We start from the raw sequence: 11,192 nt of genomic DNA on the forward strand, positions 1-11,192 counted from the left end.
CATGGGTGCCGCAGGTCCAGTATTTCCCCAGCACGTACCAGGCGGTTAAGGATCACTGACGCATAGCATTTCGCAAGTGCTCCTCCAACTGCAATGCCCCGATAATTTCCTGCCACCAACGGGTCACCCTTCTTCAAAATAGGGGATACCACCGTTTTGGTAAACTGCTGTGGAAAATCACCAGTTGCCCTGATGTGCTCTAACAAAACGTGCAGCACTGGGACGATACAGTTCACCTCCGTTCCCTGCCTGCCCTGCTCATCCACCCGTGGGAGGCGTGCATAACGGTAGCATTCCGATGGTATGGCCTCAAGCCCGTGAGCCTTTCCGTTTGGTAACCTACCGACAGCACGTGCTACCTCCTCCAAGGTGAAAGGCTCGTCCAGGATGCTAGCTGCCCGTGCTCTCCTGTCCATGACAGTCCGACAAGCTTGCCAAGCACCCTCTCCCAAAGGGGCCCCAAAAAAGGAGATATAGTTAAGGAGTCGATGTGCACCTTCAACACCAGTCTCCCCAACCCCTGCATTTAACAAGGTGGCAAAATGATCCCTGGGAAATGACTAGCACCTGGCCGAAGCACAGCGCAGGGGCGGGCGCGAGCGGCTCTACGCCCGTCCGCTCCTCCGTGCGCGCCACACTCCCTCACGTACGCTACGCCAGCAGGGGCGCTCTCCCAGCACCTGGCTAGGCAACCCAGCGGTGCAAAAGACTGCAGACCATTCTAAGCGAGAGCCGCGCGAGGGGCGCCACACTCCCGGGATCCGTAACCAATCTGTCTCCCACCAATTCGAGTGGCCAGTCTATTTGCACGCTCTCACACCCCTAGAACGAAAAGAAAAACGCCACCAGCGGCAGGGGGTCTCCACACAGGGGCCTTCGCCACATGTTGCCGTACATTGATTCAAAGCATGCCTTCAGTTCCGCTGCTGGCGGATCCATTACGTACCGCTATTGTACCATGTGTCGTACCTGTAGAAAGTGGAGACCGACCAGGCGGTGCACGACATGCACGCCGCTGCGGAGATCTTCAACCCCGAGACTGAGCAGGTGTACAAGTATCTGCAGGTCTTCTCGGCCTGCGCGGTGTCCTTCGCCCACGGTGCAAACGATGTGGCCAACGCCGTGGGACCGTTCTCTGGAATCTGGTGAGTTCCAGGATCAGAACAATGTATTCAACTTTACCCAGCGCTAACCGTCTACCTGCTAATGCCACGTACGAGTGGAATGAAAATAAAAGTTGGGTCACTGCACCCTGTTGATTTTCCAGGTATGTGTACCGCAATTGGGCAATCGCCTCCAGCGCCGAGTGCCCCATTTGGGTTCTTGCCATGGGTGGAGCGGGCATCGTGGTGGGGTTGGCGACGTACGGATACAACATTATGGCGACGCTGGGTGTTGGTCTGGCGAAGGTATGTATGTGCGTGTGCTCGATAGTGAAACGATAGATAATAATATGCATATTTAAGTACTTACCTACGGATATTTAGCACAACGTGCAAGATGTATACATAGTCCTTGCTTGGATTGGCGCTTGAACAAGTTTTATCTTAACGAACGACTTTCGGTCTATCTTTTTCAGTGCACGCATACACTGTGTAATTTTTAACAATAATTTTATGTTATCACTTCAATGTGATAAAATATTAAATGTATCGCCACAAGAGAGGGAAAGGTTAGTTATTGTGTGGTTGTTACAGTGGGCTCCAGACTCCCGAAGAGTAGAGCCATCGGGCCAGCTGGCCGTGCACTGCAGTAGAGACTAATATACCAAAAGATTATAATTATATAGTTATTGTATGTGCCGCGGACCAACCCGACCTGCTGCTGTTAGCGAAGCAGATGTAATTTCGATGTGCTCTAATTATTCATAATTTGTATTTTCAGCAGAGGCATATGTGATCATGCCATACCAGGTCTATTGGATACGAGCTAGATAGAGCTAAAAACGTCGGCGGCCATCTCGCGGTCGCTCCCGCTACCCGAACCTCCCACCAGTGCTCGCTTTCGTTTGACATCTACCATTATAAGCCCTACTGGGGTAGAGTCGTGCACGTGCCGCCTGCTGCTGCGCGTGTGTCAAAACGTTTTACGTGCACTACAGAAAAGATTTCTGTACATGATCAGATTACAATTTTCTGTACATGTCCTTTTCCCATAGCTGATGCATGTTCTCATCCTACATGTATGCAGATGACGCCGTCGCGTGGCTACTCGGCGGAGATTGCGACATCCTTCACCGTCGCACTGGCCTCCGTTTATGGTTTGCCAGTTTCGACGACGCAGTGCATTACGGGTGCAGAGATTGGTGTCGGCTTAACTGACAGTATACGTAGTGGCATCAACTTGAAACTTTTCGGAAAGCAGATTTTGGCCTGGATTTTCACCCTCATTGTGGCTGGCTTCCTGTCAGCAGCTCTTTTTTCGTTCGGCGTGTTCGCACCGTCACTCACGATGGCAAAGGTGAGCGATGCCGTTAAGAAATGTAAATTGTAGGACGGGATTTCCTTTTCCCTCCTTTTTGATGTGGGAGAGTGCTGGTCAGCACAAGGAAGGACTACGGAATAATATACCCCTTCTTGCAGATGCTTGCTATATTGTGACGCTTTTCCGTGAGAAAAATTAATGTGTGTTTCATCAATTGTTGTATATGACGTTTCGCAGGATATTGCCAAGTACGAAAATCAAATTCGGTCAATTTCTCAAGATCTATACAAAAGCCTTAATAAGTACGTTTTGGTTGGGATTGGTGCGAGGTTTTAGTTACGAATCTGGTGTCATACTAATAGCCTATATATCGATGTTTTTTTTACAAACTAGGACACGATTATTATTATTGCTATTCGCAGGACAAACAATGCGCTCAACGTTACGTACGGCTTATACGACGCATCGTTGAATCGAACTATCAACGGAAGCTTTGCTACCCTCAAAAGTATGTTCACCGTAAAAAATATCGGCTACATCGACCCTGACACGCTTTTGGGTCAGCTCAACAAGGCCGTGAGCACGTACATGAATTACTCCGTGACTGTCACGGGCTTCAACAACAACACCAAGTCATATGTGCTGGTGAACGGTGGGAGCGGGTTTGCAAACACGGTTATCCAAGTGTCGCCGTACAACGCGTCCTTGTTCTCTCGTTTAACTAACCAAACTAGTGGTTAGATGTGAACATGGAGATGTATATGTGGTAATAATAATAATGCATAGACGATGCATTTATTACACCCCGGCGGGTTGTTTTAAGACAAATCTCTGTCACTACTATTAGTGCTGCTGGACGTGGGAGCCTGGTACAGAGGTTTGCTTGAAATCGCGTGAGAAGGCTGCTTATTTAAGATTGCATCTCTCGTACCGTTTGGGTTTCAGGATAGATATGACTTATCAAGCTAGGCTTCTGGACATCAGCAAGGGCTGCGGTGCGGGTTGCTTTATTTGCTATATTTGCTTTATTTTTGTTTCTGGAATGTGTCGTCGTGTGGCCGAGAGTGGTCCCGTTCATTGATGACCATGCGCTTCATATGCTGGCAAGGGTGTTTTCGCTGTAGGTTTAATTGGGGCGTCTGGGACCGTCGGTAGGGTTTAAGTTATCAGGCCTCGTTGTTATCGGTAATGGTTTTGGGTGATTGCCTTGCCTGAGCTCTCTTTGTGGATGTGGGCTTGAGCTCTCTTTGTCTGTTGCTGCCTCACTCTATTGTTCCTGCTGAGCAAGCCTCGAGTGTGCACAGGGCTATGCGGAAGCTTCGGTCGGCAATAGTGAAAGCAACTGCTAGTTGTTAGATTACGATGTGCAGTTGCCCGCTGGTACGGCAAACCAACCGTACCATTTGACAGGAGCCAGACGAACTACCGCCCACTGACAGGCAATGTATATCCCAGCCATGGTAGACTTAATGTAATATTGGTGGTCACGCAGGGCGGTGGTAACTGACCCAAGATGAAGCCCAGGATGAGTTGTTACACGGACCCTCCCTGCCGCCGCCTTCAGCATTGACCCTTGCTTCGCAGTAGCTTCGCCTCGTCAAGCGGACATAATGCGACAGCTCTCATACCTTTTGCTTAACCAAAATACTAATAGCTGTGCATCTATTAACTTTTGCTTAAAAAACTGTTACGAAGCGAGAGCTTCGGATGGAGAATTGGGCAACAGTCGACTAAGCCAAACTGCCGCGCTTCGAGCGAGGGATCCAACGTCTGATGTCAAGTCGCAGAATTTTAATTATACCGCGACAAGGGCTAATCGACAAACCACTTCTGCAGTGTGCATAATGTCTGTGGGACTAGGATACAAGCACACAGGCAGATACTGCCGTACTCAATTGGAGTCGTAGGTTGTATGTGTGGTTGTTACAGTGGGCTCCAGGCTTAGGGTCTTAGGGCTTTAACCCAGGCCAGGCAACGCTTGTGTCACCTAGACAGCAGTAAGCGAACCCAAAGGGAAGGTTCAGAAACCCACAACCACTGGGGGAGTTGCCAACGGGCTCCCCAATGGGCGAAAGGCCCAAAACCTTCACAAGAAGGCACACCAACAAAAACTGAAAGGAACTTGCACGCTATTACTGGATGAGGCATGTGTCCCAAAAGTCCCCAAAATAAAAGAAACCGAAAAAAGGACCGGACAAGCTAAAAGCCACCCTATCGGCTAGGGGGAAGGCATACCAACGAGGTAGAACGGCTTTCCTAAGCCAATGCACCCCCGCCTGGGACGTAAATCGACACACGGGATTGTACGTCGGGTAAAGGGCATGCAAGAAAGAGTGCATGACAAAGACCAAAGGCGGTCGTGTTAAAACTGGCTGGACTATCGCCCTCAAAAAACGCATCGCCCATCACACCCATTACGCTTGAACATGATCTCGAAATCTCGGCTAATTCGAAACCAAAACTCAAAACCGCCCGATGGCCAGATAACAAATTCCTAGGAACCCCAGTGAGCCGTGTGTCATGCCGCAGCCTGATCTCCACCGCGTGTGCTGCCGCCAGCCAGGCCGGGCTGATGTCGCTGTGCAGGGCCCCAAGAGCTGCAAGGGCGGCATCCTTGTCCTGCAGCTGGGCGGGGTCTGTGGCTGGGTCGAGGTGCTCACGGGCCCACGAATGCCAAACTGCTCCCTGGAGGGTGGTGGCTTGGCTATTGTTTGCCGCTTCCCACACTCGTACCAGGTCCCCCACCGTCCACAGTTTCCTGCATGGTGTCAGTGGCGCGTGGTATGCATCCAGGCCTGGTCGACGGCTGGGGGCCTCGGTGTTTGCAGCATTGGTCGTATTGGGCAGCAGTGGGTTGCTCCAAAGCGCCGCCGCCCAGCACCAATCACCGGGTTCCAGTGGGGTTCTGCCAATGTCCTCCGAAGGCGGCAAGTGACCCAGTGCCCCCTCGATCCGGCTGATGTCTGCGGGAAGGTCGCTGCTGCCGAGCCATGGTCCCGTGGCCCGGGCGGTTGTCAGAGCCCAAGGCTGGAGTGCAGGGTGGGTGAGCTCCAGGCTGGCGGACCGCGAGCGTACCCAGGGGTGTAGGCCCCGGGCCTCACAGTTGGTTGCCGCTGCCACCTCCTCGTCCCCGCCTGCTCCCCCAGTGACTTCCCCTCCCGCACCCTTACCTTCACAACCTGCCGCGGGCGATGCTTGTGCAATGAATCGCACGGCCCAGACTGCGTGGCGTGCGTGGATGTGCTGTCGGCGCGGCAGCAGGCCAAAACCCCCGGCTGGCGGATGGCCTCCTAGAAGTCTGTTGTTAACTTTTGGGCCCGCCTTCTGGGTTTTTGTAGTAGCTGGCCGCTGAAAAAAGGCCTTTCGAGATCCTGATCAAGCGCTTAGCGTGTATTTGCACTTGATACGTGTGCCGTACTATGTACCAGCTACTACGATTGCGCAGCTCTGGGAGTTACATGGAAAGGATGGGGTTCGGTTGGGTCATATCAACCCTTCTTGCGAATAGTGTCAGGTAAATTGTTATGTTCAAAGGGAGCGGCCACCGATGGACGATTAGCTACCACCTGTTTAGCTTCTTAATTTTAGTTCTTTTATTTTGGGGACTTTGGGGGCACAGGCTTCATCCAGTAATGTGTGTGTGTGTTACATGGTTGGGGGTGCGTGACCCCATACCTGTAAGACTACCCATACGAGCCGAAGGCCCAAGGGCAATACTACAACGCCTAAAAGCCACGGAGAAAAGGAAAAACACCGCACATCAGCCCAGACTAGCGTCCAAAGGGGGTAATTGAGTTTCGGTGAGCCCACATACGTTCCAACATCCTCGCCAGGCGTGCGGGTTCCCATTGCATGGCCTCCAACATACTCTGTTGATGATCGAATCCCTCTTCAGCACGAATATCATTATAGGCTGGGCATTCCAATAACACGTGTTTTTCATCCTCAATTCGGCTATTAGGACCACAACAGTGGCAAAACCGCTGCCCCCTGGGGACATGGTACTTGCCCCTTCGTGCTCTGTTCGCCTCCAAAGCCCAGCAACATAAACGAAACTGCATTAGCTTACGATGTGCTAAACGAGGAATGAAAACCTTAGCATGTGTTGGCCACATGACGGCTGCGGCTCCCGAAAAGGGCAGCCCCATCCAGTGCTTATACTTCGCCATTTGCACTCCCGGTTGCTTCCCATCTGATGGGTACTCCTCTGGCAAGACAGTCAGACGCGTATGGTCCCAGCCGCTCATCANACGCTCTCTTAGTGCCGTTATTATCGCTCCTTCTGGTAGAGGTCTACTCAACAACCAGTCAACACGCTCCTTTACCCCACGACTTCTTTGCGTATTCCGCTCCAAATGTTGCACTCCCAAGAGGAAAACAGTCGTAACATTGAGATTCCCCAACCCTCCCATTTCGGGTTGGTCAGGGCATCGGTTATCTCCTGCCGTAAAACTGCGTGAGCAATGGATCCCATTGCTTTTGAAGACGGTTCCAGAAACGGAGAATCTGCTTCACCATGTAATATTGTAAGGGGAGTTCAGCCAGCTCCGCGTACAACAGCCTGTGGGATGGCCGTGCCGTCCCCACTACCTGCCTCATGAATAAAATCTGCAGCTGGACTGCACTATCCTTCAAACAGGCTTCGAACATGCCCTCCGCAAGGTTGGCTTTATCCCGCCGCCTTCCCGCCCTGTCCACGACCTCTGCCAGCGCAAAAGGGCCCCACGCCTGGCAGCCATACAACAGAATTGCTCGGACTTGGGTTGCAAAACACCGCATTCGCACATCGGGGGCAAACAGCTTCATTTTGTCCAGCTTTGCGCTTAAGGAAAACATAGCGGACCGACCTGTATCACACAACTGCTGACGGCACGCACTAAAAGGCCGTTCTGGCCCATATACCAAGCCCAGATAGCGAGCGCTATCTTTGGCAGGTACTACCTGGCCTGATAGCCGTAACTGTTGACATCTCCCGCTAAGTTCCGACTGCTGGGTGCCGTCACATGCAAAAACAAGCCTTTCACACTTTGAGACATTTGGTCGCATCCCAAAAGCTTCACAAAACAAGTCCACAAGATGTAGCAACTCAGGCATTCGCTCTACTGACGTCGCTAGCAGACTAACATCGTCTGCATACAACAATATGGGGACGCGCTTGCTGTCCACAAGGGGTGCGTCACACTTACGTGCACCAGCTTCTACAAGGTCATGAGTATCAATCAGATCGGCTAGTGTCTCGATGAAGAGTCCAAACAACTCCGTAGATAAAGGACACCCTTGCTTCACTCCTTGCTTAGACTCAAACTCTCCCCCCACTTTCTCATTTACCTTCATCACCATGGACACCTTCTCGTACGCTTTTCTCAGAGCACCTAGCATGGGGCCGCTAATCCCCCTCTCCTGCAACCGAAGCCACATGTGCTCGCGAGGCACCCTATCGAAGGCCTTCTCAAAGTCAATCTGTACTATTATCAACGGCGGTTGTCCTGCGATCCGATGCCGCCTGACCAGGTGTTGCTTGACAAAGAGGTGGTGAGCAGTGCCAAAACCCCGCCTGAAACCCGCTTGGCATGGGTGCCGCAGGTCCAGTATTTCCCCAGCACGTACCAGGCGGTTAAGGATCACTGACGCATAGCATTTCGCAAGTGCTCCTCCAACTGCAATGCCCCGATAATTTCCTGCCACCAACGGGTCACCCTTCTTCAAGATAGGGGATACCACCGTTTTGGTAAACTGCTGTGGAAAATCACCAGTTGCCCTGATGTGCTCTAACAAAACGTGCAGCACTGGGACGATACAGTTCACCTCCGTTCCCTGCCTGCCCTGCTCATCCACCCGTGGGAGGCGTGCATAACGGTAGCATTCCGATGCTATGGCCTCAAGCCCGTGAGCCTTTCCGTTTGGTAACCTACCGACAGCACGTGCTACCTCCTCCAAGGTGAAAGGCTCGTCCAGGATGCTAGCTGCCCGTGCTCTCCTGTCCATGACAGTCCGATAAGCTTGCCAAGCACCCTCTCCCAAAGGGGCCCCAAAAAAGGAGATATAGTTAAGGAGTCGATGTGCACCTTCAACACCCGTCTCCCCAACCCCTGCATTTAACAAGGTGGCAAAATGATCCCGAAATACATGCAAGTCGTCAATCACGCAACGCTCCTTGAGTTGCCCTCCCAAGGCCCGCCATAGTGCGCGCTGATCGTGCCTGCACCTAACCACGAACTCACGCATTCTCTCTGCATCATATGCTGCTCGGGCACGACGTTTGGCACGGTTCATTGCGTTACGTGCCTTGCAGAACGCTTCCCACAAGGGACCTGACTTATTCTCGACCCTGCCAGGGCCAAGCCGCACCCTGCAGGCAAGCATGTGTTGCCGGACGCTTTGGCATTCCTCGTTCCACCATAATGCACCACCCCCTGCTTGCATACCCTCAGGCCTGCGACCCGCAAATACTCGAATCAGAACCTTCCGCAGGAGGGTACTAATGCGCTCCACCGACTCCGTGCTGTTGCAGACCCCATTCGATAGGTCCGTGATCACCCCCTTTAGTGCATGCATGACCTGGGATCCATCAGTGAACAGAGCAGCATAGTCACGATAACGGGAAATCTCAAACACTGCTCGCTTCTTTTGGCAGCACCCGTTGGCACTCGTCCCAGTTGGAGAAAGACCGCCAAATCCACACCGCTGATCAATGGACAATAACAACGGCAGCTAGCAGCTGTTCTGGTAAAGAGAGCTCGTATCAACCAGCAGCCGAGTCCGAGATCACCCGGAAGATAATTAGACAAGACGAAACACCGCCGAGCAAACAGCAGTTCAAAATAACAACCAACTAACCGCACCGTACAACGCCGCTCTAACGCCCCTCTTCAAACCACATTTTCGGCTACGCCTAAAATAAGATTTTGAATCCGGGCTGCGCAGCTAGCCAGACCAAGAACCGGGACGAGAAACCCAAAACGCATTCGTTACAGTACAACTAATATGAACCAGGCACCGGGGACGTGGACATATGGTTGGGGAGAAGAGACGCCCAGCCTGCCTGCCAGAGCCCGCATGCTACTTCGTGCGGCCCTTCCGGGCTACCGTGCTCTTCCGCATTGGTAACCAGCAGGCAGCCGACGGCCTCGCTTGGGTTACTTTGGCCCCACGCCTAACCCAGCGAAACATCCCCCTCACCCAGTCGCGTCACATTCGCTTCACCACTGTCCGCCTCACAGCGACGGACCGGCGGATGTAGACCAGCACCGCATCAGACCTCCACCGCCCGTGCGCTTTAATCTCCTCCAGACCCACCCCAGCATTGGCAGCCGCGGTGGCACCCCCCTTGCGCAAGCTGTGGGCCGATATCCTAGCTAGATCTAGCCTCAACTCCGGCTCGTACCCCTGCAACTCACCCAGCAACACCTGCAGCCTACTAGTGAAATCCCCGCGCCGCCACGCCGTCCCCGGCTTGCCCGGCCCAGTGATTCCCCGTACGAAGAGGGGGGAGTGACCCTCGGCCGTCCGCATGCACTCCAGGTGCCGCTGTACTATGCGAGCAATGGGGATGCCGCTCTGGGTGAGTGCTGCCAGGCACACCAACGCCCCCTCTCCCTTCTGGTCCGTCTTGCTACGTACGATCTGCAGCCCCACACCCCCTCCCGGCAACTCCTCAACGCAGCCCACTGTCAGGGCCGCCAACTCACTCCTCCGGAGCATCCCGAAAAACCCCAGAACCAACCAGCAGGCGTCCTGTGTGAACTCCGTCGCCCTCCGCGGCTCCGCATTTGCCCTGCACCGTAGCCACGCCACGAGCAGTCTCAGCACCCCCAGGGGCAGGGGCGCCTTTGCCATGGACGGTGCCGACTCCGGCCCCGCAGCAGTCCTCCGCAACGCTTGGCCCAGGGTTCGCTTGACCAGCGTGTCGCGGCTGATATATGCCTCTGGCGAGACTCCCATGAACCGCTGCCAGTCCGCCAGGGCGCTCAGCGTGCCGGTGACGGTGGAGGTCGCGTACCGGCCAACTGCATGCGCTATGAACAGACACACCAGATCCCGATTGAGGTCAGCCCCACGCTGGCGGGGCAGGGCGACCGCCTCCGGTACCCCTGCGATCTCCGCACAGAAGCGTACAAAGCGCCGCCGCCCCGACTCGTACGTGACCGAAGAGCTGTCTGCGACCGCGCTGCCGTGCAACGCCACGGCCAGCTGTGCTAGTTCCTCCGTAACACTCCCCTGGGCCACTGACCCGATACCCGCCGCCGCAAGCAAGCAAGTGGTGCAGCGGTACCAACCACCGGGGTAGGCGCCTGGGGAGATTCCAAGGCATCGACGATGAGCCGAGCAGGGGCAGGCCTCACAGCGCAGATCCCCAGCTCCGCAGCAACGCCCGCAGACAGAGCAGCTTCCCTCCTCCTGGAGACCGCCTGCCGGCACTGGCCAAGGGGAAATGTGGGGCGATCTAATTGAGCCTGAGCACAATCAAGTCGTACTCGCTGGGCGCGGCCTCGGCCCCCCACGGGAAAAGGCAGTGCCGTCGGCCCTTGGGCAGGACAGCCAATACCACAAACGGGGTTGCCCCTTGCCCGGTGCCCACGACGAAGCGCCGAAACCACGAGCGCTCCGGCCAGTTTGGCACGACGACAGTCGCCCGTGTGCTCCGGTCGAGCCTCGCAGCCGCCACGATCTCGAGCAGCACCTCCCCGACCAAATCCTTGGGTGGGAAGGCCCACAGGACTTTGCCAGCGAGGGTTGCCGCCTGACCCAGCACCGACTTATCCGGGCTG

The 11,192-nt window shown here is 54.3% G+C and overlaps 1 protein-coding gene across 1 annotated transcript in view; it reads left to right on the plus strand.

Moving 5' to 3' along the window:
* VOLCADRAFT_79831 (uncharacterized protein) overlaps positions 1-3,914 on the plus strand; it is a 9,150-nt gene extending 5,236 nt beyond the window's left edge. Inside the window, exons 12-16 of the mRNA XM_002947650.1 lie at positions 976-1,145; positions 1,268-1,409; positions 2,191-2,460; positions 2,662-2,726; positions 2,847-3,914. Of these exons, the coding sequence (XP_002947696.1) occupies positions 976-1,145; positions 1,268-1,409; positions 2,191-2,460; positions 2,662-2,726; positions 2,847-3,165 (966 nt within the window). The 3' untranslated portion in view covers positions 3,166-3,914. The remainder of the gene's footprint in view (positions 1-975; positions 1,146-1,267; positions 1,410-2,190; positions 2,461-2,661; positions 2,727-2,846) is intronic.
* Positions 3,915-11,192: the final 7,278 nt, after the last annotated feature.

This window comes from Volvox carteri (genome assembly GCF_000143455.1).
Source record: "Volvox carteri f. nagariensis unplaced genomic scaffold VOLCAscaffold_7, whole genome shotgun sequence".
In the NCBI taxonomy this organism is placed as follows: domain Eukaryota; kingdom Viridiplantae; phylum Chlorophyta; class Chlorophyceae; order Chlamydomonadales; family Volvocaceae; genus Volvox; species Volvox carteri.